Source organism: Tyto alba, unplaced genomic scaffold (assembly GCF_018691265.1).
Source record: "Tyto alba isolate M040663 unplaced genomic scaffold, T.alba_DEE_v4.0 Super-Scaffold_27, whole genome shotgun sequence".
NCBI lineage: Eukaryota > Metazoa > Chordata > Aves > Strigiformes > Tytonidae > Tyto > Tyto alba.
The window spans coordinates 17,953,198-17,980,506 of record NW_024881301.1 but is presented as its reverse complement, the minus strand read 5'-3'; the positions used below and the strand labels follow the sequence as shown (position 1 = coordinate 17,980,506).

The 27,309-nt window shown below is 35.5% G+C and overlaps 1 protein-coding gene across 3 annotated transcripts in view; it reads right to left on the bottom strand.

Moving 5' to 3' along the window:
• Positions 1-16,194: 16,194 nt before the first annotated feature.
• SOCS6 (suppressor of cytokine signaling 6) overlaps positions 16,195-27,309 on the bottom strand; it is a 30,933-nt gene continuing 19,818 nt past the window's right edge. For all 3 annotated transcript variants that reach the window (XM_042798156.1, XM_042798157.1, XM_033010643.2), the window contains exon 2: positions 16,195-22,198. In XM_042798156.1, coding sequence (XP_042654090.1) covers positions 20,469-22,073 — 1,605 coding nt within the window. In that variant the 5' untranslated portion in view covers positions 22,074-22,198 and the 3' untranslated portion in view covers positions 16,195-20,468. The remainder of the gene's footprint in view (positions 22,199-27,309) is intronic.

The following is a 27,309-nucleotide window of genomic DNA, read 5'->3' as shown; positions in this document are numbered from 1 at the left end:
TTACAAACTATTCCCTCATGCAAGTAAAGTTTATAAAGAATAATTGCAGGGGAACAAAATAACAGAGTGGTAGAATTACATTTTTCATAAAATGACCTTTAACTAAGTTCACACCAAAAAGTTAGTTATGTTTGTACCTTAGATATATTTTAAATTACAAAAATAAATTCCAGGCTTTCCTACCAATTGCTCATGATTTCAGGAAATGTGTTATTGCCTGAAAACTATAATCTCTAGGGTTTATCACCAGATGCATGAGTATCTCTTGTCTTAAGGCTACACAATTTCAGCAGGAACTGTGTATATTATGCTTCACAGAAGTAATAAATGATTAATTTTGTAATGCAAGATTTAAGCTCAGTAATCCATAACACAATAGGATCTAAAAGCAGGCACTGGAAAATGAGTTCTTTGCTTAGAAGACACCTGAAATGATCACACTGTTCAACATCAGTTTTTGTTGAAGAAAGCTTAAGAGGTTTCGTTTGAATTTTTCTGGGCACTTAGTTGTTACTTTTCATGCACAGAAATTATTCTTATAACTTTAAGATTCTAAAAGTGTCCTAAAGCATGGTACTGGAGTTTTCAAGTAGATCAATTTTCTTAAGCTCCCAGACAAGATCCTGCTTTCAATTATGTGGGCATGGATACAACAAAACTTTATTGATTTTCTCTTTCATTCAGAAGATACCAAGCTACTACTACCTACTTGGCTTCCTTCAGATGTGTCCTCTTCTTCTGTTCATATGGAATTTGAGGAATCTGAACACTCTTCCAGAATTATTTTTTGTCATCCAGTAATGCAATCATGTCACATGTTTGAAAAATCATAGAATGTCTCTTATCTCTACCCTGCTACAGTGAAAATCTGCCCATGTAAGCAGATTGGAAGTAGACAATCTCAGTGATTCAGGTTACAATCAACACAGATCAGCTCAGGACTGAAAGCTGTAAAATTTTATGTATGTGGCAGTGGGCTGCATGGGCGTTGCACAGACCCTGTATTTTCTAAACTTCATTTACATAATTTTGTATTATCCGTGCTTTTCTCTTGGGCACTAAAATCCTCCATTACTCAGAAAACTGAGAGTTAATTACAATTGGTTCTCAAAGGAGATTTGGTTTTCCAGCTCACAGGCACACCCGTGGCAGAGAACTGCCTTTCCCACCAAGAGCCTTCATCTCTCTCCTCTGACCCCACATCCCAGAGATCCTAATAGAGGATCAACTTTTTCATCCCAAAGCAATTTATAAATTTTATCACAATGCTGTAAATTCTTGCACATTTAGATCATTTCATGTCTCTTATTATGTTTAAGGAAATTCACAGCTGTGGTACCACATGTCCCTAGCACAGACAAGGCCTGAGTGATCCCAAGATCCAGCTACCACAGGTATGAAGGCAAATCTGAAAGCAACTGAAAGCAGTAAGTCACTCTGCAGAGTACTGAATACCACAGGAGATGCTAATACAAAGATAAAGCATGTGATTTGCTGTAACTGCAGGATTTCTGCCACATAAAAACATTTGCTGTTCTTCTCATTCACTGATAACAGGAGACGTGTGTAAGATAGTACTTACCACTCCGGTTGAGGGGACAGTTAAGCAGAGGGAAAAGGAAGAATGAGGAGACATGTCTGCCAAAAAAATGTAGCTATGGAAACAATGCTTGAATGAGCTAGAACTAGAGCAGTATTCTTTCTCAGAATTTATCTTTGCTTAGAAAAAAAAATAGTAGCAGCAAGCAAAACTAAAATAACTCACAGCCAACTACTTTCCTTCTAGTTTTGAAGTTCTCTTACTCTTCCATATTCCTTCTGAATAAAAGCTATATAAAACCCCCAAGTAATACTAATCACAGTCTTTGATGAATGCAGCTATGAATTATAATGAATAATTAAGAAGTAGTGCAGATTTGAAGGTTTTATTCAAACAATCACAGCAGAATACCAACAAAGTCATTATTAAGGTCCTACTTCATCTGAAGTTTTCATTCAGGACTTGAGAGAGAAAAAACAAGCCATACACAATTAGGAATAGCTGAAGGCCCACTTATGAAACATTCTGGGAAAAGTGATCCAAACAATAAAAATTACATTTCTGACAAAGAAGGAGTTAAAATCAATTCTTCTGAGCAAATATAAGAGTTACCAAAACCTTCTGTGCTTCTTTTCCTGATTTGAACTTTATCAAGTCAAATAGCTATTGTCCTACCTTCATATCCCTCCTTAAGACTGTCCCAAAGTCTGCCTGTGCAACTCCTGCAGTTCTCAAACCAGCTGTCACTATTTTGTAAGGTAAATACCTAACTTCCATTATTTTTTTTTTCTTTGCATGGGACATACTCACTCTTGGAAATGCTGTCAGTATGCAACAAACATTAAGAATCTCAGCAAAACCAGTCTTTCCTGAAATATAAATGCTGACAAATTATATTGTTTCAGCAAAACTAAATTGATAAATCTAGAGATGCCTCACGGTAAAACAAATTTAAGCCTTCTAAATATATTATTTTAATGTCAGTAATAATTTAGATAACAAAGATACCAATTTCTTTAGGGTTTAGTCATTGTATAGTGGACTAATACATGAGACACATGTATCCACATCCTTGTGATTAAAAATGATAAAAAAGAAAAATCTCTACAAGATAGTGACAGATCAAATCAATATCCTAGATATCAGGAGAGAAAAAACACTTGCATGTCATCTTAAAGGTATTTAGTAGATTTTAAATGTGTTTGACAAGGGAGTGAACACTTGAGAACTCCCCAAAATAGTCACAAAACTACATTTTCACCTGTTGATTCTTTAACTGAGATGTAACACAAAGCTGGTAATTTTTATGGCTGCATCACATGAGACATGACTGGAAAATTAAAATTCAGGAATTTGTCTAAAATAAGGGAAAACTAGTTCTTATTTGCCCACACAGGTAAATAAGTATATACAATTCACTTGAGTTTTACCACTAGTCACCAGTAAATGCCCCAGCCCCTGGCTAGTAGGTACTGCAATGTTGCTTCTGTTGTGGCTCTAGACCAGTCTACTAAAGGCAGTCTTTATACTTGTCTAAATTATAATCCACTTTGTAATCATCTTCATTTTAATGACATTAATCTTATAGCTATTGAAATTTCTTGGTTTTGTATACTTCATTAAGCCATAATAATATTCTTTTCTTATAGAGAATAGGGTCAACTTACCTTCTTACCTTTTGTTTCTCCCAGAGTTTTTGTATTTGCATACAGTCATGTTAGAAATACATGTCACATTTTCCCCTAAAATTTATAGGGGCAATTAAGGAATAAACGGAATTTTACACAGCATCTTTGCCAAATCTTTTCCATATGATGCCAATAGTCAGAATATTAATCCCATGCTTTGTTCTGCCAGCATCCAGAGAAGTTAATTATTAAGAGAAGAAGGATAAAAGAGGCATCTTCTCTTTGATATAAAGCAAGTTTTACTCTGATTTTTCATTGTATTTAACTTAGCAAGTTAGGTATTGTTTTGTTCAGCCACTTAATGCCAGGTCCCAATTACCCTTCACAAAGCTTTAGGTGTGTCCCCTAAGCCTGTTACTCTACTGTGTACTGTGTATGAAGAATGTACATATTTCATTAAAATATTAACAAATCACTCTTAACTGTCACTTCAGCTGACTTCCTGTCAGATGATACTCCTTTTCCTCCCACAGCCCATGCCAGTGCAGTACCTCTAATGTTTCTTTAAGATAAGTTTGTGAACCTCAAAAAAAAAAAAGTTTATATTTCCCCAGACAGCACTGACTGTGTTAATGGTCTGTCAGCAGGTACTTGCTTGCTTCCCATGATCACCAGGCCAGGAGCAGTAGCCACAGGCAGAGTAGCTCCCAAATCAATGAACAGTCAAGCTGAAGGTTAGGATCTGGTTCATCTGGTTTTAAACTGAGATCAAAGAACTGAGTTGAGATTTAAATCAGAATTAGTAATAAAAAATGTGGAAGATCAAAGAGGGATGGGAATAGACTCAAGTATCTGGGGACTGCTATCATAGCTTTCATTCTAGTGTGTATTGAAAAGCATCAGATCAGCTGATAACAAGAAAATCTATTCTAATCTTATTATTGTTGTTGAACACGGAAGTGGGAATAAACTAGGTAAGCCTGTCTCAACCTTCCCATTTTGTGTCATACTAACATGTCAAAGACAGAAGAAATAAAGTCTTGTCCTTGAATAAATTACCTCTTCTACACATACAGAAATGCTGTATAGGTTACTGTCTCTCTCATTTTCTCTTCCAACCGCTCTTCACTACAATCACAAATCTGTGGTTAATTGTCAAATGGCATCCTCTGTGAGTAATTAAGTTTGACTATCAGGGAAGCCAACATTCCCAGAAATAAAATGTTTGATGGCTTGTTTCCCTCTATCTTACATTCAAATAGCCTGCTATAAATTGATGATACCACAGCTGACTTTTCCTTCAAATGCCAAAGCCTATGTAATAGCATGTGAATTCTAAGTAGAAAGACATTATCCTTTATGAACTGTTTCACTGCAACACCATAAATCACTCTTCTAAATGATTTCTCCATGTTACATGAGCAAAATGCTGAACCTATCAATCCCTCTTGCTTTATGAGTCTTGGGACAGCACAAAGGCATGAAAGCTGAAAGAGTATATATTAATACTTCTGAAAACTCAAGACTCAGCTAATGTGAAGAAGCAAGTATGCCTGACATTGCTCATTTGAAAGCCACAAAGTGAATAAGTCAAACGGGGAAGGTATCGCTGTCACATTCTCACAAGGAAACATAACAAATGACGATCTACTGAGTGTGTATCAGCAAAATCCGATAATGCTAATAAATATATCTATCCTGGAGCCCTCAGCACAAGAAAGACATAGACCTGCTGAAGCAGGTCCAGAAGAGGACCACAGAAATGATCAGAGGGACCGAACACCTCTCCTACAAAGACAGGCTGAGAGAGCTGGGGTTGTTGAGTCTAGAGCAGAGAAGTCTTCAGGGAGACTTTATTGTGGACTTTCAGTACTTAAAGGATACTTAAAAATAAGATGGGGGCAAACTTTTTAGCGGGGCCTGTTGCGGTAGGACAAGGGGTAATGGTTTTAAACTAAAAGAGGGTAGTTTTAGACTAGATATAAGGAGGACATTTTTTACAATGAGAGTGGTGAAATATTGGAACAAGTTGCCCAGAGCAGTGGTAGATGCCCCATCCCTGGAAACATCCAAGGTCAGGTTGGACGGGGCTCTGAGCATCCTGATCTGGATGAAGATGTCCCTGCTCATTGCAGGGGGGCTGGATTAGATGGCCTTTAAAGGTCCCTTCTATGGACCCCAAACCATTCTATGATCTTCCTTAATATATTTAAATGGATACTCTGGTTTTGCTCGTTCTACTAACCAGTAATCGTACACTGCTGTCAGGCTCTACAGTATTGGCAAAAGATCATTAAATCAAGATCTGTTAAATGTTAAAATCATAGCAGTATCACTAAAATTTAAGTGGTTATCCTATAAATTCCTTTACTATCGTAAAATGATGATGATACAAATATTCAATCACCTGACAATAACCTTGTATGGTGACTAGCCAAAATATGGTTTCAGAGGTGAAAGCAGGAAATGGATACCCCACAATAGCACCTTTGCCTCATTGAAGAATCCTGTTCTGAACCTCTTGTTGGGGTTTCAGGAATACCCCTGGGATACTAGCTACACCAAAACCAAGCATCTGTAGAGGAAACCAGACTTCTCAACTAGCAATTCTTAATGGTTAGCATGCTTTTAAAATTTATTTTAAATATTATCTTTAATGTCCTAAGGTGTGGAATCAGCAGTTGGCTGACTGCCAACCAGCTTCACAAAGCAGTCCCACTATCATGTACATCAGTGCTAGATGAACATGACAGTTTTACACTTCTAACTTCTAAGATTGAAAGAATCATGATCCTGGCACCACTTGCCTCAAAGAAATAGAAGACAGAGCGGACATCTAGTTTAATAAATAAATAAATACATGCCCTGTTGTTGAATACAGATTTCTCTCGACACCTTACAAAGGCTGAACAGAGCACTCCACAGCCACAGAAATGTGCCTTGTCGGGGCAGCAGCTTTGTATTAGTAGTTCAATTCCAAATTGGAAGGGTGATTCCATGTATCTACTGATCAATAGCTATCTGATAATCTGTTGAAGTACCTGTCCATACGATGCTGCCTTCTTTGCCACCAGAGCTAAAATAAATATGCTGTATTGTGACATTTCAAAAAATACTTGGTGAGATTCTAATGACTCTGAAAGCAACGTGTTTGATTTCAGTGAAATCACAAGGTGAATTCTCTCCATATTGCTTTCTGAGAACACACAAAATTTACAACACAGTCAAGTAATAAATTCAATTACAAAATCATGTATTTATCAGACAATTTACAAACCATAGTCTCATTTACTGTCTGTACCATGACAAAATTTGAAACCTCTACTAAGGGACAAGACTCTCTCAGACATTTTTGGGGGGTTGGATACTTATTTTTTCTGTTTAACAGCCAGGTAAAGATAAAATGCTAAACGTAATTTTCACAATCTCAACTACACAAGTGAGTTGTTTATTGCTTTTTTTTTCACCTCCAGATCACTACTAAAATAATTATCAAGCTACTTAGAGAAATCAGAGCTGACAGAACCTAAGAGACAAGTAAGCCTAGAAATATGAAGAAAATGGTAATTTGGTATTTAAAGTTCTTAGCAAATCCAAGTTCCTTAAAACAAATCAATACCTACCAGCCTAGGAATGTTATTTGAAAAAAAAAAAAAAAAAAAAGAAAAAACAACAAAACAAACCAAACCAAAAACAAACAAACAAAACCTCACAACACAGACACAAGTAGTTTCTTATACCGTCTGACAAATTAATACTTCTGTTTGGTTGGCAAAACCATTTGACTTAATTAATTTCTTAGAAATATCTCCATTACAGTTTGATGTTCATGGCTGAACAAATTTCTCCCTTGAGTAAAATATACAGATAAGCTGCATCCTCAGAAGCATAATTGCCCCCAAAATCTTGACTAACAACAGCCTCTAAACTCTGCAGTGCCTCATCAGTGTTTAGCAGCTTACATTGGCTTGCTAAAACAGTGTTGCAGTTTTTAGTAAGAACATTTGTCAATACAGATTAGAATTACTCCTGATTATCTAGCCAGAAAGGTCAAGTGGAACTACCTGTCTATATTTCTGGTTCAAATTCATTTTAATGGTACTTATACAATGCAAAAGAATAAGAGTATGCTTTGGTCACAGACCATGAATTCATTAATATATATTTTTTCTTAAAATTAAAATATGAAACACAGATCCAGAAGATAATATTGGCTAAGTTAGTTTGCAAGGAAAAACAGAAAATATTCCACTCATTACAGAGTTCTGGGAATCATCTTTTAATCAATATGCATTTCGTATCATTAAGCAAAAACTTTAAATTTGGTAGGAAGCTACTCAGTTTCCATTTCCGAATGCAGTTTCTTGCCCTGAGTCTACTTACCACAAGAGAGGTCCTCTGCAGTTTAGAACAAAACAAAAATTAAACAAGTCCTTTAATTTAATTCCAAGTAACTCTCCATTAATACACGCAATGCAGAAATCCTCTCTATTTTACTGTTCCATATTGTGCTTTCAAGCTATTTATTCATATACATATGTGATTACAGAAGTTTCCATGCAAAGTAAATTTTTGTCTGCACATCACCATGTTGTTTCTGATGGCATAAGAGTAATTCACAAGTGTGTTCACAAGGCCTTAAATGCTCCTTTGAGCTGTCTGAACTTCTTCAGTGTTGTCTCTCAGTCATATGTATGTGCACAGTCATATATACACAGAAATGGACAGACAGATTATATGTTCAGATAAAAACTCTGTAGGATTATTCCTTCCAGTACGTTAACTACCTGACTAGGTTAGGTGATCTCTTTGGTGTCTGCATCCAGCCTATTGCTTGCTTCACCACTCCCCTCAAATTACTCACCTCAAAGCATAGTACTTTATGTAAGATTTATTTTCCTTTCTCATCTGCTTTATCCAGTGATCTTCTTGTCCAGGTGTTCTGCCAAGCTTAATGAGGCTCAGAGAAATTAAACAACTGGTGCAAAGTCACATATGTCTCAGCTCAGCCAAAATTAACATCAAGAATTAAAACAGATATAAAAGTTCATATAAAATAGGGAGAAAAATGTGAAACCTCATCACTGAGGGTTGTTGGGGTTTTTTTGCTACAGATAAGTTTAGGTAAATTGTGGTCCTATTAAGAAGAGGTCCCCTTCTCTCCATCCTCCTAGTAGATCCTTGGCGGTGATGTATAAATATCTTTTTCCACGGAAAGAGCAAGGTCCATCACAGTTTTTCTCCTCTTGTACCACCTTTGAGAGACAGGGTGTAGAAATGGGCAATGCTGTGTCTGATTTTAAAAAAGGGAAAGACATAAGTAGCTGATGGTGGCTACATTAAACCCTCTGCTAGACAACAGAGGCCCGCTATTTGTCGTTATCTTTCTTGGAAGTTGAAAGAAAAATAGAACATTAGTCCTTTAAAGTGAAGAAAATTATCTCCTTTTTCTGTCCTGATTTTTAAACTTTCATGCTTTATGTCTGCAAATAACTGTATAAGAGAATTGTGTGACATATAATAACAAGACAAAATATTTTAAAAGCTAACGAAATATTGTCTGTATTAATATTACTGTGTGCCAAAGAAAAGAATAGATTTTTAAAAATGTAAGTAAGATCAGTGTGTGAGGCACAGAAAAGCTTCAGGTTGGCTCAAAAGCTGTTAAGATATAGTTCTAAAATAAAGCATGCATTACTATTAAGAATATATTAGGATATAATAATATACTACCTCATTACTAAGGATAGATGAGATTTTAATAATATAATACCTCTATATATTATATAAAGGGTTTTAGTTCTTGTCATCCTCCCAAGCTGTGTGCCAACTGCGTCATGATTATTTAAAGCATGCATGTTTTTAAATCTAAGATTTGAAACTTGCAAAAGGTCTTTAGAGGAGAAAAAAAATTGTGTTCATCCTTTTTTTTTTTTTCTGTATTTCCTCAGCCACCCAAAATAATTTATGTTTAAAATGAAACACTGACTATCACCTCCTATCAAAAGAGTATCTGTTCCCAACAGATCCCTGGAGAAAGGCAAGAATTTTAGGTGATTGCCACATTTTCACAATATCTACCCTCTCAAATTTGAATTTGAGATTTAAAAAAAAAAAAAAAAAGATTTAAAAAAAGTCTTTCTTTTACTATAATAAAAGATATGTGATTTTTCTTCCTGCATTATTATTGACAGGCTCAGTTCCAAATATGGAACACTTTCAATTTCAACCTTGAAAAGGAACAGATGATGCACAAGAATTTATGGTTCTACATGCATGAGGCCCCAAATTTTCTTATACCTCCCAGTGTTGTAGATCCTTCTAATAGCCTTTTAGAGTTAGGAAATCAATCATTATGCATATACTTCTTTTAATTACTCCCCACCATTTAAAAAAAAATCTTAGGTCAAAATCCTTAGTGGTTTTCAGTTTCTCTCCTAGAGAAAAAAAATCTATTTGACATGCCCTTCAGCATTAGTACTTTTGGAATAAAATACATCTTCCTTTTGTTCATTATCAAAATCTATTTATATATTTCCATTGGGAAATATCTGAGACTCATAAAGCAATGATAAAAAGCATTAATCCATTCATTAGCTGAGTATTTGATCTTTTCCAAGACTATCCAAGACAGAAAAATTAGACTCTGCTATTTTTCTCCTACAGCAATGAAATCTTTAAAAGTAAGAATAAAAAAAAAAAAAAAAAAAAAAAAAAAAAAAGGTGTTTTCCAATAGGTCCTTGAAAACATAATCTCTAAAAAGTCTCCAGAAGCAAGTTACAAAATTCCTCAAAGAAGAAACAGATATGCAGGCATCAAATTACGAAGCTTAGACATTATTTACATGGGCAGTACAATCAAACAAACTCAGACACACACACACAGGAAAAAAAAAAAAAAGTTAAAAATGGCAAAACTCCTGTAATGTACTGTTGATAGTCACCTTTACCCAAGATGCCTCCAACCCCAATAGTGGTATTTCTTCTCTTTTTCACTTGTCTATAAAAACAGAAGGTTGAATGATTTTTTTCTCTCATTTCCCCCTAGCTATTTCATCACCTCTGCAACTTAAAACAAACAAAACAACCTACAACATAACAGTTACAATATGACATGAAATAGAATATGTCAGCGTGTTTCCAATCAATTACAAGGATGAGCAGGTCAGATTTTCATCTGATACAAACTGATACATAGAGATTTCTATCATTTTCTGAGCAGCTAAATATGCTCATGGAAGTACTGCTTTGGCAGATGCAGAAGAAAGAACATAGTTACAGATTTGCTCTTGTTCTTCTTATGTGCTGAAATATTTATACTACAAAGATTTTATGTTGGTTCAAATACAAATCTCTCTCATATAGGATGTTTTTCAAAGCTTTCAGTGCTAGAATGAATCTGAAGCAGATCTTGAATTAATTTTAACACTGGCTTTGCACTAAAAAAAGTACAGAAGAGCTTCATGAAAAATCTGCTAGATGCTCCAGCTGGGAGCAATCTTTTGCTGTGCAAATGCCAAATTATTTACTGCTCTCTTTAATGTTTCCTTAAAAAAAAAAAAAATAAAATAAAATAAAATGAAGCAACACTTTCCATAATGATGGAGAATGTACTCATCCTTAAAATTTCTGCTGACCCCAAAATATAGAAACAAGAATAGACAAGATTTCAAGATTTACAATTTCTCACCCTATGTAAAAATGTAAGCACAGATATAGGATCAGAGCAAAGACCCTCACAGCTCAATATCGTGTTTGTCCAATTAGAACCCAATTCTGGAAAAGAATATGAGAATAGAAAAAGCATAAACAATTTGCCCTTCAGATGCCCTCCTCACTATCCTGCACCATCTTTGCATTTAACAGAGCTACAGGTATTTGTAACACATGAACTTATCATGTTCTTAGCACCTAAAAAGTACTGTGGTAAAGGAGCTTCACACCTCAAGGTTGGCTGTATGAAGCACCCCCTCCTCTTCTTTCTTTTGAACCTGACCATCCTACTTTAACTTTTTCCCCCTAGATCTTGTTTTGTTGAAGACAATAAGTCATTGATCCCAGTTCACACTCAGTACATTGGCTACCTGAAATATTTTCATTGGCCCTGGCCAACAACCTGCAGTGGGTTGTTGAAGCAACTTAAAACGTCAATTGGCCCTGGCCAATCAACTTCAGCAGTGGGCTGGCTGTGGTGACCCTGAGCAGTTGCAGGTCATACGCGGGGCATAGCAGCACTGGCTATAAATAGAAGCCCATTTCTCTGCTATATATTATTATGACAACTCTTGAGAATGCCTGTCTTAAATTATGAAAAGCCTCAAGCACTAATACATACGTGGAAGATTTCTACAGAGACTTCTAGAAACAACTGCTTTATCTGCTCTCTCTAACTTCAGAATAACTTCCTTCAAGTTGTCAAGCAGCAACCGTTACCATGTTGGTGGACCCAGATGAAGTTTTAACCCAGAGGCCTTGCATGGAGCCCCTTCACAAGGGTGTATGTACCCTGATGCAGCTAACGGCACATACACCACCAGCCAGCTGAGGGATGCTTGTGTTGCCATTTCCTCCCTCTCTCCAGTATGAAGAGATAGAGTTTATCTTTAAGCCACATTGCAGGTTTTAATATGAATATCCCATACAGCAAGCATGTCAGCAATACTGTAAGGGCAGCTGGGTAAAATGACACCAAAATGAATGATTAAAGCTTCAGGAGAGATGGAGCTGTAAATGATCAGGCTAGGTAAAGTGTGTGGGGGCAAAAGCGTCAGAACTAACAGTTCCAGAGCTGAAGGGAACTGCTGCCTCTGCATTCTCATATGTCCTGAGGCAGGTATGTATGTGAAGAAGTGTCAGCATTGTAAGGCATAATTATTGGGTTTTTAAAAGAAAATCATGATTCTTTAAAACATTGTTACTCTTCAAGTAGATTTCCTTAAATTTAAAAACTGTATTTTATGACAGAAAACAAAAATACATAGCAATACAATCTTTTTTTTTAAACACAAATTATAAAACTGTTTCTTCAAGGTTTTCTTCTAGGGGGTAAGAACTATTATTTTCTAACTATTTTCTTCCCTTGCATAGCATTGTACATCACATATTCTATATGACAAAAGATTGACAGTTTTACAAGCAGAATACCATTCCAATGACTGAACACACTACCTAAAATTTTAAAAAACAAAATCTCTATGATACAAAACACCAATTTCCTAATTCAGCCTGTGCAAAATGTAACTTTCACATTTCTGGAGCAGCAGAGCTAACAACACTGGAAAAAGCTCAACCCCCATCTCTATGAAAATAAACCTCTTAGACCCCTCCACAAGCTTATTTCTGATATAATTAAATTTCTATAAAGTAAACAAATAATTTGGGTATTAACTAGGAGCCATAGCTTATCTATAAATCAGTCTCTGTTGAATAAAATTATAACTGGTTCTTGGAAGGATAACTAGTTCACTGAAAAGTTATTTGAAACAAATTTTTATGTACGTTGCATGAATTTCTCAAATTCATTAAAAATTATTTTTATATTTCCATAATATATCAGTTTCATATGACAGTATCGTTTGTTTGTATATTAAACAACTACACTCTAGAACAATTTTTTTACATTGGGCATTGATTTATTTGGACTTAATATATACCATAGAAATAGGTTAGGTATACTTGAAAAAATCTTAAGTGCTGATTATTTCATTGTAGTTCTTTTACAAACCTTCTACATTCACAGTTGTTCATGGTGATCGTGTATAAAAGGAAGGATTTGAGAATTAGTGGCAAGAGCTGAAAAAGATGTCAAAAGCTAAAAAGGAACCTGCATATGAGAGGTCGTATCGCTCATGGACTTTCTCAATGCAGGCAGAAAACACACACAGAGTGGCACTTGCCGTGCCACCTACCCCATACACCAACCCTTCTTTCATTTTCGGGAGCAACAGGAGTTGCATCCTTCTGTCTGGGATCTGGGAATTTCCCTAACACCTTCTCCATTCGACAGAGCCAAGCAGAAGTTTTCGTTGTGACAAGGTACGATGCCTCAAAAGGAATGGTTTTCATTTTGGTGGTATTCCCATACTTTGGTGCTCCCATCCAGAAGGTTTTTTAAAAATATAAAAATATAAAGGGATGAATTTCACAGACTTTTGTTTTCCCATCTAAATATTTTTCCAAATTTTACTCTACACTCATGAGAACTACAGAGTATCTTAGAAGATTTTGTACGATAAAGTCTCGAAGCTGAGACTCTTAGAGGTTTCAGCATAATAAGATTGACTGAAAACACTACTCCCACAAAACAGTTCACGTAACTTTTCCATTAGTTTTATATGGGACTGTTTAAACCAGAAATAGTTTTGCTTCAGAAAAGATCAGGTTTGAGGAAGGTTAGAATATTCATGAGCTTGTTTATTTTCTTCTCAGAGTGATACAGGGCAGACAACCAGGGAAGGAAGTTGCTCTGAAAGAAAATATAAAGTATGCTCTTCAGTGGAAATCTGACTTTGTAGCAGTACACACAGAAAACCATTTGACAATCCAAGGAAACTCCAACCAGAAACTGAACAAGACAGCTGCTGTATCCTGATGGAAGAAGAGGGCTACAGCAGAGGAAAAATGTGGGGGGTGTTCTGTGGGAAAGCAACACTGACAAAAATCTCTTCTGCCCAGATATCCCCTTGGTTGTTGTGATGCAGTTAAACACAGAAGCATCTAGTGACAGGCTGAGAAATTCAAGCAGATTAGTTGAAAGGTGTATAACTGAAAAGACATGCACCATTAATAAACAGATATGGTGTTGATCACATGACAGATGACCTCACTATTTAACAAAGAATTCTGGACAATACATTTGAATTACTTCCTCCATCTATTTAAGCAATATTTCCTATTTAAATAGCTGGAATCCACAGGGGTTGCTTTTAAAAAACTGCCCTCCTTAATGCATAGGCTCAGCTGAGCAGAATGCAATGCTCCACCACAGAGCCATGAACACCAGAACTGCAGCTGGAGTTTTGAGAATTAAAGAAAATTTGACAAAACTTTTGAGGAACAGGTGAAGGCAAAACACACATTTAACATCCTTCACAGTCGCTCCTAAGTTCTACAAAACTTCTGTTACCTTTGCTACAACTCCTCTTCCTTTTACTGTACGTCGACTCTTCCCTTAACACGTAATTGCCCATATGGCACTTGAGCTGTCAGTGTCAGGAGCAGTTCAGACTCCACCACGCATCCTTCCTCCGTGTGCATCCAAACTTATTCTCACCCAACAAAAGTGAAACGCGTCGCTTATATTTCCTTCCCCATTCTATGTAAGGAAACATTTCATTCTTTTTTAGGCCTGTTTTGTGAGTACTGGTGCTCTGCCTACTGCAACCCTCAGCAGTACCATCTTCAAAGTTGGCACTTAAAGAGATTGGGTCGTTTACCAACCACATGCAGCAAGTTGGACTGAGAGAATCACAGGTTCCTGTCTCAGGATGCCGAAGACCTTACCAGAAAAGTCAGAAGATGTGCATACCAATGTCACCAGGGATGCTAAAACACTCAGCTGAACCTTAGCCTTTGAAAAGGGAAAAAAACCAGAGCAGCATGCAAGCAAATTGTATGTGCTGGAAGGAAGTGATCAAACATTGTTTCCCAAATAATAAAGATTTCTTCTAGATCTTACAGTTTTGTAGTCTTTGACGTCTTAACTGCAGAGGATGACTTAACTCACCCCCACCATCCCCAAGCCCCACCTTGCTATGAGGGTTACATTATCAGACATACAGCGAGCTTTCTGCATCTGGCAGCATCTTTGCTGTGAGAGTGGGAGAGAAATGCTATGAAACTGATCAATTATGAGGTAGAAATAATTAGGATTTCAGGCACCTTGACTATAAACATTTATTTCAACCCTGCCTGGATCATGTTAATTTTACAGGCAGCTGTAAATTTAACTCTTATTCACCTTTCCCCACTTACCAAGGAAACACTTGAGGGTAAGTTTATTTTTTGCCAAATTTTCTGGAGTGAATAGAACAAATGTAAAGGAGAGTATCATGCAGATTTAGTAACAAAATCCCAGCAAGATCCTCTGTATACTGGGGGAACAGCCACACACCATGCTAGGCACGCAACGCTAGCCCCAGCAGTAAGAAGGCGGCAGTTTTCTCTTAAACAGCAAAAACCATGAATTATTTCTGGTTACTGTTTTAGGACTTAAGTTACAGAAAACATAGAAAAGTACATATCAGTTGTGGGCAACATGAGCAATAACTATTTGCTACCAGGGTTTAGTTTTTGGTTTGTTTGTTTTTAAAAAAAAAAAACAAAAAAAAAAAAAAAAAAAAACAAACAACACCAGTTATAACTAAGACCTAATGATCTGGTGGTGGTTTCTTGAATTTGAGTAGCGAGTCTGTAAGTCAGAACTACGTGAAAACATGGGAACTATTGTTCTTATCTATTGTAACATATAAACTGTTTATCCTTGATCTGCTGGTTTATTTGTGTGATTTCCCAGGATTTAAAATGCCACTCCATTTTTAAGGTGAATCTAGGACAACATCAAGTGAATATATGAAGACCAACACCACATAATTATTTTATTTTGTTTTGGAACTAAATAAGGACTATTTGCTTGTTTGGGAGCCAGCAGATGGTATATTACCTTTGATGAAATGGAGACTTTTGTTATGAGTTCTGTAATTTTTTCAAGGAAAAAAAAAAAGGAAACAACAAAAATTATCAAAAAGTTAGCTTCCAGTATATAAGCAGACCTTTTAAAAATCATATTCTAATTATGATCTGGAAATTTTTTTCTTGTTTTGAAAAATATGAATTAATACAATTGCTGTACAGAAATGGTCTGAAAAGTCAACTAGCAAGGGTTAAAAAAATATAGAACAGTGTAAATAGTAACCATTAAAATTTAAATGTTTACATCAGATGCCCAAATTTTACAGGGGTTTTTTATTTGTTTTAGAACATCATTAAGGTATAGAACACTCCACAAATCTTTTTGTGAATGAAATTTTTATTTACACACTGTATCCAGAAGCAGATACATAAATCCTTATACAATTATTTTTCAAAAATGTGCAAGAAATTACTATAATTTTGTTTACAAACCAAAACACATTAAAATCAATGGACTTTGGATAATTCACTCTGTGGCGTGCTTAGTACAAATAGTGCACACCAGGTCTGAAACAGAGAAAAGTGTAAACTACAGCAATCTGGATTGAAAGTATTAATTTCATGGCACTCCATCATCACTATAAAAATTCTTTAGCCCAACAGGTATTTATACAAAATTCTTTAAGAATTTTTCATTATCTGTGTAGAATTTAGAACACTTTCCAGATACAATGACATATTTCCCATATTATGGACTACCATCTAGCCCATTTTTTATTTATAAAGAATGCCTGTAATTTTTATTCTTTGCAGTCATAAAAAAATTTAAGAAATTAAATTGGCATTATTAGTTTATCCGTAGCTTAGCTCAGAATTTGAAAGTTCAGTAACAGAGAAATACTTCTCATTAAAATCATAGCCCATATATTGCTGGTATGTGGTTTTAATTTTATAATTCCAGTATTCACATAAATGAAATGCATCAAAACAAAAACTGCACAGATTTCACTTAGCCCAGCAATCAATATTCACAGAAATTGGCTTTAACAAAATGCAAAGTCAGTTCATCTGAGAACAAAGAGTTTAATTAATAATTGCATTTCTGATCCTTCTGACAGAAAAACATTTTGATAAAAAGATGGCATTCACTATGTCAACAGTAGGATAAGTGCTATATCCTTCAAATAGATCAAAGAATACAAATCACTTTCAGTTGTTTATAACACTGGCTTACAAAAAAAAAAAAAAACACACAGAGGAAATTGTGCAAATTTATTTTTCTGTTTCCAAATATAAGGCGTTGTTTTACTCTTCTAATTGGCAAAACAGACAACGTTATCAATAATATCAATCATTTCAGATGCTCAAAAAAGGAGTCTTATTTCAAAGTTTCATTTTCAAAAACATTTTTCCACAGTTCAATTGCATACAAAGCATACCTTTTGAACCCTTAAACTGTTGTGCTGAATAAATAGCCATATTTCTACTCTATAAGGATCATAGTAATTTAGATTTTATTCCTAGTATATCTACTTCCAAAGGCTCCCAAAATATCCTCATTTGTTTTCCTTTTAGCTGTCAAGGACACTTTGTTCCTCTAATTTTCATGAAGCAGAAGTCAAGACAATTTTCATGCTTACTCTGAGTACTTGTAAATTGTCTCATAACTGAATGTTACTGTGTGTCTTTTATATTAATCTTTATTATAAGAAATTATAAGTATCTTCAATGTTTTCAAAGTAATTTTTCTGGGTTCCTTCTCCTGGCTGGCCAGTTACCTCAGTATGAAAAAATACTGCAAGGTTCTGATTAATGAAACTTGTAAAAATAAGAATTTGTGTTTACTTGCTACTGATTTAAAGTATTTTGAGCTTAGCAGAAATATCACCACCATTTTTTATTTAGAAACAAAGTGCTATATGGTTCTCACATCCTAGGCCTCAACCACTTTACAGTGTTCCTTTTGTGTAAGTTTGGGGGGGACGGAGGGGAGAGAGAGAGAGAAATTATAGTTAACTTGACCTGATCAAGTTCACAGCTGAAGAACATGGCAAGGAAGGCAATTCAAAAACTAGATAGCTGAACCAAAGTGTTGTGTTTCTTTTCTTTTTTTCTTTTTAAAAAAACATCAACATGTATGAGTGAATAAACTGAAATTTATAAAGGCATCGGCAAGAAGTTTAGCACGTGTGTTCTTGCATGTTTTTCAATTCAGCAATAAGACCAGGATAATATAGCCCAAATATTTAAGTTTCAATGCAATGACTGCTAAATTAATGCATGTGACATAGTATAAACATATGTTTAATGCATTCAATAGTGGTATTGAATGGCAAAGAAAGCATTTAATATAATCTTTCAAAGATTCTGTAGAATGCATAGACCCTCTAGCTTGTACAGGGAAAGAATTTTTAAAGTGAAGAAAATGCCAGAAGTTTTCTTCCAAAAGTGTATGTCTGAAATCCATAAAAATGATTTTCTTTTTTCTCCCCACAGACAGAATCAGAACACTGTACCATACAATAGGTTATTGTGCCTTTTGGAATAAAGTTAGTGATCCTGATTCAGGGGGAATTGGAGGAGGGAAGTCAGTAGAGGAAAAAAAAGAAAACAGAATTTACACTTTCATACATGTATCTCAATGGCAGAGCCAACAAGCTACACATATAGACTGCTCTAGTTTTTTTTTTTTTTTAAGTTTAAAACTTCAGACTAAAGAAGAAATCCTTATTCTCCCTCCTTTAAAAGCAAAGGTAACCTTTATCTACCTTTGATTTTCTTTTTTTTTCTTTTTTAGTTAAACATTATGGTCAAAAAATAAATTAAAAAAATATAAATTTTGTCTATCAATTCAGGCAACCCAAGATGTAGTGCTACTGCACCACCTTGCAGCAATACTGTATTCATTACTAAAGACTCATTTCAGGGGACAAAAGGCTAGATTAAACAAGAAGAAAATTATCTAAACAAGAAAGCTATATCAAAGATGAACAGCCTTTTTTAAGCTGATGTGTACTGACTAGCAACTCCTTCCAGAGATGAGGAAGATGACATTCTAAAATACAAAATAGGGACAGAGGCAGGCAAAGTAAGCCTCCCTCCCAAGCTAGCTATGACCCCTTTAACAAATAACTCATAAAAGTGATAGAATCAGTGGGGTGGGGGGTGTGAAGGGAAACATGAAACAAAACAGGAAAATATCATGGATAAACCTTGCATGACGAAAATATTACAGTGTAGAACCTGTACTCCCCACTGAAAGTCTTTTTTTTCCCTACAGAAGGTTAGAATAACTGTAAGCTTTTCAAATATCAGAATCTTTGACAGATATCATAAACATTTACTTAATTGATTCAATATTTCAGATGTCAAAACATATTTCATGACAGGAAACTGAAACATTTTCTGTGGTCAGTGTATATCCAAACCTCTTTTCCCAATAATTTGAAAGGCTGTGAGAATAGAGCTCAAGAGATGCATTTTAACATCTTCAATCCAAAATGTTATCAGTCCTGTTCCTTCCTCCCCAAAAGAATATCCAAAAAAAAGGAAAAAACGATCCAAAGGACATTAGTGTATTACTGCATTTATGAAGTGAAACAAATGCAGAACAAGGAAAATGATAGGATTTCAAGTAGCTTGAACATATATTGTAGAAATCACCCTATTAGAAGCTTTATCCCATCCCTAAAATGGCTTATCAATTTATGTTCCCATAATAACAATTCCTAATCTCCCAACAAATGCAGGGAATTCCCCACCCCCGCCCCCCAGAGGAGGGAGGAGGGAAAAGGACAGAAATAGGGGACCTGGTAGGTGTCAATTTATTTAACTGATGGCACAATTTTAAAAGGTAGCATTTGACAAGACCCCAATACCACAATTTCCTTATAGATACTACACACTGACTTTCATAAACTTTTTTTTTTAAAGGCCATTTTTAGAAGGACAATATACTGAGACAAGAAAGCTGAACCAATCTTCTCAAACATAAAAGAATGTACAGACAATACAAGGCTTAGGAGAAAGGTGTGGGTTTTTTCCAAAGATATGCTGCACAATCATGTTCTTACCACACAGCTCTAAATTCTACATTATGGCATATCTCTATAGAAATTTATAATTAAGATACTAGGAAATAGTTTTTAACATAGATGTAAATTCTGTAATTTAGACTACCAATGGTTTTTATCCACGATCGTTTTTTTTCAAACAGGCTATTTTAAAGGAAAAAAAAAAATTCCATTCAACAAGTTTCATTTGACTTTTACTTATGGTTGAATACACATGAAATGTGCTTTCAATGCATAAAAATCACAGTGGATAGCAGCAAAGGACTTGGGGGAAATTAAGGAGAATTTGATCATTCACATTGTGATTAATCTGCACATTGATGAAAGACAGCTATTTCACACTTCTAAAAATAAACTTGAGATCATTCTTCCCCAAAAAAAAAAAAAAAAAAAAAAAAAAGCCCCCCAAAATACACAAAAAACCCCAAAACAAAACAAACAGAAATCCAAATGTATTACTTTTCTTTTACACACAAAAATGAAATATTTTTATGGCAGCAAAAGATTTTGACAAGAATGAAAGTCTGTAAACTGTAGTTCAATCTCTTTTTGTTGTTGTCGTTCCCAAAGTGCAAGATGCAAGATTCCCATAAGCTTTCAGTAGTGCTTTTCCTGTAAATAATCCTTCATTTTGTTTGGCAAAGGCAGTTTTTGAATCAGGTCTATTCTGGTGTACTGACGTATTACAAAACGACACAGGTATTGTAAAGAGCGCACCTGCATAAACCGAGACACTGGATTTGTCAGTCTCACTGGGTAAGTTGCAGATCCAGGCAGTCGGGATCTTGAATAGCAGAAAGCTCCATTTTCAGAGTCCCTGATTGAATGTTCAATTAAGTCAACTATAGATGTATGTCCCTCCACGTCTGGTTGTTCATAAAAGCTAAATCTACCATTTGAGTGTTCAATTCTAGTGTGAAGAGTTTTTCCATGGGAACGAAAACTCAAACTTAAAAGATAACGATCATCAGAACTATCTCGAACAAGAAACGAGCCATCAGGCACATTAGCTAATTTTCCCTCTGCCTCCCAACGTGTAATGGGGCCCCAGTACCATCCTTGTTTTGCAAGTTTTTTCAGTTCTTCTGTGAGACTTGTCACAACCATAGGGCCACTGTTCTGTACAGAATCATAAACTCTTCCAACTCCAGGGGCAGTGTTAGGATCAAAATTCAAATGGCAGCGCATACTTTCAGCCACATGGACGTCTGTGCCATTCAATCCATTGAAGTTCCTTTGGATTTGATTATTCTGCATTGGAGGTAGCAAAGGTGAGAGTGGAGGGACATCACTGTGATTAACTCTTGGGCTTTGCAACATGACTCCTGTGGTACCAATCAACAAACCATTCACTGTCTGGTCCACAAAGATATCTGGTGCAACGACTACATCCTGATCTACTTGGCTCTCTTCTTCATGGAAAGCATTTCCCCCCACTTGAGAAGAAACAGTTGAAACTTCCATGGGTGAGGAACTATCTAGACAGTAACTACGTGACCCTTCCAAAGGATACATTCCCTCATCTAAAGGCACAGTATACTGAATGTAGTCCTGAGGCATTAATCCAATAACTACAGGCACATGTTCATCAATATGAAGATGCAAGTCCCCATTCTGAGATTCCGTATTTTTTAATGCATTGTTTTGTTCCTGGAACACGTTGTCTGACTGCAAGTCATGGAAGTCCTTTCGAACGCCATTCAGTGCTGGGCTTGGATTAGAGGAATGGACCAAGGCCTTGACTTTCACTTCCATTTTGATGCAAGTCTCTTCTGAGTTTGTAGGTCGGAGGGGCCACGGAGTTGGACTGTAATGGTGATTACGGAGGGAAGTGGATCTCAGAGGTCTTTGAGCTCGTACATCTTTGAAGGTTATCGGAGCAGATGAGGAAGAAAAGGTGTCATCATCTGCAGTGCTTACAGATGGTGTGCTGCCTTTGCCTTTCTGTTTTTGTTTTGCTGAAAGCCTCCTTTTTAACGTACCCATTAAGCTTTCACTTTTTGATCTATTTTTGCCTCCTTTTTCATCTTCACTATTGACTTCACAGCTAGCCAAATCTTTACCATAGCAGCTGCCAAACAAGGAGTCATCTTTTCCAAATTCACTTAACGATGGCTGCTGAACCACTACAAAGTCGCTTTCATCTTTACTTTTATTTAAGTTAAAGGACTTGCGAATTGTTTTGAGACTAATTTTCTTCATTATGACAAGTTACCAAGTCTGGCTGATCAGCAGTGCTTGTGGTGATATAGCCCTAACACATGCAGAGCAGCTTCTGCTTCATTTATGTGTTTTATCCAGCCTCATTTAACTTCAAGAGCCATTTCCTGGAAACAAATAAAAAACAATTAACTTCACAAAAGAAATATTTTTAAAATTATCCATAAGGGTTTCCCTGTCTCCAAACAAAACAGAAATTGAAGTACTTAAGTAGCGGCCATCAAATAAAAGGAGAGAGCTGACTTGAAAACCAATCAGGCTCAAAAAATGAATCTGCTACATGTGCCTAGGAGATTTCCACAACTTCTTTCTTCTTTCAGCATGCCATTTGTTAAATATGCATACATATTACATCACACTCATAGGCACATATATTTAATGCATGTATATAAAATTTTCAAGCATGGAAACACACCTTTCTTTGAGAAGGCTCCTAAAAAAATCCCCACAAAAATAATTATAGAAGATAAAATTATAGAAAATATTCTATCCAACAGGATTCCTACATACAGGTTAAATTGTGATTAGTCCTAAAAACATGGCTTTACAAGTTCATACTTTCATTACACAGGAGAGTTGAACAATATTGAAGTAGTTACATAATTATGGGAAAACTAACTCTAAAGAAAAAATAGAGACATTAACAGCAAAGTAACGTCTGTTTAGAACAAGCCATAGAAGTCCCCTCCTGAACTTCTATGAAAGAAAAGTTAATTTCCAGCCCTCTCCATAAATTTAACTTTTCAGCTTGGTTTTTTTTTGTTGTTGTTTTGTTTTTAATGGTAGACAGACCTTCCAAAGCAAGCAGCTCTGCAGAGAGGTGAAGAAAAAGAAGGGAAACTGAAGAGAGGGCAGTTGCTGCTGTCACAGAAGGAGGTACTACCATTAGTAGTAACCATTATTCCATGTGCCTCCAAATACGTGTGATGCTAGCAGCACAAACTGCAGCAGCAAGCCTGCCTCCAGGCTAATCATGGAGAGCTGGAGGAGTCCAAGAACCTTTCAAGAAATCTTCCAAGCTTGGGGTACTGAGGGCAAAGTAACCCAGTCCTTATGCACACTTCCCACATTTCTCCCATGGAATCATAATACAAGAAACTGAGAAAAATAGTTCAATGAACTGAAATAAGTTTTATCAACTAAACAATATGATTTTTTAAAATAACCATTCAAAAATTGCATAAAAGCATGTAATGAGAATGATTACTATAATCAAACAGCAGTCCATTGACCGTTACTCTTGTCCAGCCCAACTTTTGTGGTCCTCAAGTACACAACGACTAAAGAATCATATCCAAAGCAAAACAAAAGACAGTGCAAGGCATCTAAGGATTCTGAATGCCAAAGTACCTTGAAAAATTTTAAGTAAAGTCCTGCTGCTGGGGGTTTGAACTCTGTTCTCATGAACTGCAGAAGCACTAAAGCTTGATTTACTTGGATTTGTACATTAAACCTATCCTAAAATTCCCTATACTATCTGCGCCACCCTACCTTGAAGACCTGTTCTGTCTTTGCCATAAACTCTGACAGTTTCCAAGTCCATCTTTAGAGTGTCTCCAGCTCTTCCCATTTTCTCTTCTTAATCACCAAACTAAACAGTGCTTTCCTTTCCTCTCTCTCAATGAGGAAAAACTAAAAGGTTTCTCTTCTGCCTGTAAACTGATTTACTTGCCATCAGCAAAGAACAAACATGCCCAAAATAATTGTTTCCTAAACAAAGCAAGACTAAGAACTAACTCCTGCTATAAACTAATATTAAAACCTTAAAAAACAGGATCAGTATTTTATTAGAAGTTCACTGCTTATTTTCCACTTTTAACATGACTTCAGTGGAGTCCTAACACCTTAAAAAAAAACATATTCCACTTACACTATTTGAAGATGATATTGAGATATGCATATGTATTTTCAAAGGTTAGGACACTACTTTTGTTATCCTTTTCTTATGATAGATACATGAAGAACTGCAAAATTTCACGTTTTAAAATACTGATGTTTAATATGAGCTTCAAATGTTTGGAATAATTGGGAATTATGGAAGTACTAAAAACCAAACATGAGTAGAATACAGTTAGGGGATTTTACATACCTGAAATTTGATATATCAGAATAATTGACAAAATACAGTAATTAAGAAAAAGTTACAGATACAGATAAAGGGAGAGTTACATGTCAATTAAAAGTAGACTCTAAATGCCTTGTTGACTTTCTATTCCTAAGCCATTTGGATTTTGACATCTTACCAACCTACAGTACTCTTTTCATCATATGTAACGAAACAAACCTACAAAATGAGTGAAAAATATCATTTCAGGATTCTATGCTGTTCCTAAACTGACAAAACCAGAGTGTTTGTTCATTTGATAAGTTTTCACTGTGCCTCTGTGCATACAGTGCCTGGGAACCCCCACATTAGTCCCACTTGTGAAATACTCAATGTTCTGCAACTGCTTCTGACTGACATTCACAAGCTGATACTGTTTCTACATTACCAGATACGTTCCTTCATCCTTGTGGGAAGTACACCATACTGTTTGCAATTCCTAATCCTAAAAAAGCAGTCATGAAACAAAGTAAAATCTGCCTTCCAGGCTAGGGAGAAAATAGAAGAACTTTATCACATTGCTGACTGGGGAGAGAAAATGTATAGAGCCACAAACTGTCTGATTCACCAATTATCATCAGTGTGTTTCAGAAGTAGTTACCTAAAATTTGGCTGAAGGAACAACTCTTCAGCTTTTCCATAACTGAACGACTAAATAAGTCACTTGAAAGAACAGGTTTTTATCACATCTAGTTTTTCTGTATCAAAATATGGCTTTTTATAAATGAAAATCCAGTATCTAAAAATAATCTCAAGAGATCCATCTCTATAGCACCATACAGAGAAGTCAAAATTTTTTACTTTGAAAGTGACTACTGAGCCTGCGTGAGCAAAAAAGTGGTTCTGTCAGTCTACCACAGTAACCAATATCTTTATCAAGCAAAATGCATGACTGTCCAAATGTGTGCTCATTACTTGTATCATTGTAACATTTCATATAAAGAAAAAATAAAGGTTTGAAGTTCACATATAAACCACATAAACAACATGTATATATCCTGAAGTCCAGTTCATTTATCCAGGAAAAGATGATAAAAATCTAGTGAATGACAGTCTGGGCCAAAGATCTCCAAAGTAAACTGAACCACGAACAGACAAGAGCAAACCTCTAAACAAGTCTTCCATATGAGAACCACTCTACTTTATGACATTTCTTATACATATTTTACCAAAGACAGGAGAAAGCAAATATACCCTGAAGTCGAATACCTTAATTGATCCAGATACTCATCTTCCTTTTAATGTATTTAAAGAATATCAGTAATTCTGCATTATATATTAATATGTTTAAAAGTGATATATAAACAGCCCTCAATATATGACACACTCATCCACATGCAAATGTAGAATTGTCCACTGTCTACATATAGAGGAATAGAAGCAGAAGAGTCCAGCATGCACAACCCCCCCCCCCCCCCCCCCCGCTCCCCAGGAATACATTAAAATGAGTTACACAATTTCTTCACAACCCTCAGCAGTGCAACAGTTTCACTGGTATTTTGTACAAATTATGGCATCACTGAAGTCTCCCACTCATGTGCTCTTCCAGTGACATCTGCTGTACAGTGAATTTAGACTGGACACACCTTTAGAAATTTTTCTGGCAGGTATTTCCGACTACAAACAGACTCTAAACTGTGCCAACGTACTCGCAAAGCCTAGTGGCTATGTACACAGAAATACCTGGAACACACAGATTGAAAATAGATTAATCAGACCCAGAAAGAAAACGAGATGTGAACACATAGAATAATGAGGCAGAATGAAATTCTGGTTTATGAACTTTCATTACAAATTCTGCACCTTAGAATCTTTAAAATTATGCAGGTTCACAAAACACAGGTCTCGGGACAAAAAACTATCAGATTACCTGACTACCAGATTAGTACCCAGAAAACGCCATGGTCCCATTTGTGCTTATAAAAATAATCAAAAATAAATTCGCATGCATCATTTTGAAGAAGAACAAAGTGTATTAATCACATATAAATGTGAAATTATGAAGAGAATTAAATCTAAAACTTAACTTTACAGACTGCTTCTCTCAGAAATGTGAGGAACATGCCACACAATCATGTATTAATTGTTATTATGGTGGTCAGCACTGATTTATGAAAAATCACGGAAGTTTAAAAAAAAAAAATCAGTTTGTACAAATCTAGTTTGAAAATCCAACACTTCAGAGCAGTTTCATTTTGATGCTACAAAATGGTTTCAGTGGACTGCAATCACATAGCTATCTCAGTGCAGTTTCCACAAAAAGTACACAAACAAAAAGTTTTACTATTTAATTGGCCTTTATTAATTTCTGCTCTTTTTCACACTTTTACGTTAGATGCACTCTTTTCCCAAGACAAATACTATAAACAATGTTGACAGAATATACAACTATAGAAATAAAACAGCATTAACTTTTAGGAGTCGGGACAGAAAACATCATACTGGAAATGTACAGCAAAATACAACTCATTATTAAACAAAGAATTGATTACAAAATTTTAATAAAAACACCATCACAAAAATAGCTTAGAACTATTAATGAATGCTGCTTCAGGTAACAGACTTTCCTAAAATAAATGCTAATCTGCTCATTTATTCTCATAAAGTAAAATAGTGAAGCACAGAATTTGATTTTTTTTTTTTTTTTTTTTTGAACTCACAGCTGAATTATTCCTGAAAAGTCTGGCTATCCACTAGAAATACATAATCTTTATTCTTATACTGAATCATAGTAAGACAAATCATTTACAACTTCTATTTATTGTATTTTAAACATAATTATTTATATTAAGAAAATAACTAAAAATACCTTGAAAGTGAAAAAAGTTTCTGCATTCTTGGGGCATGACAAGCACCAGGTTTTCATTACAGTCAGATAATGAAGCCTAGTCTAATTATCTCCAGAAGTATAAGGTGTCATTCCCCTGCTGTCCCCAAACTCTCGCTGAGATATATTCATGTATTATTTGTAAGTGTGTTTCAAAACCAGAATCTTAAGGTAACACATATTTCAAGTGCTATATTTTGGAAATTCCTGTGTGTCTAAATTTTTTCCACAGTTCCTAAATTTATTTATGTAAATTACTAAGAAGTTATTCTCCATACCTGTTCCCA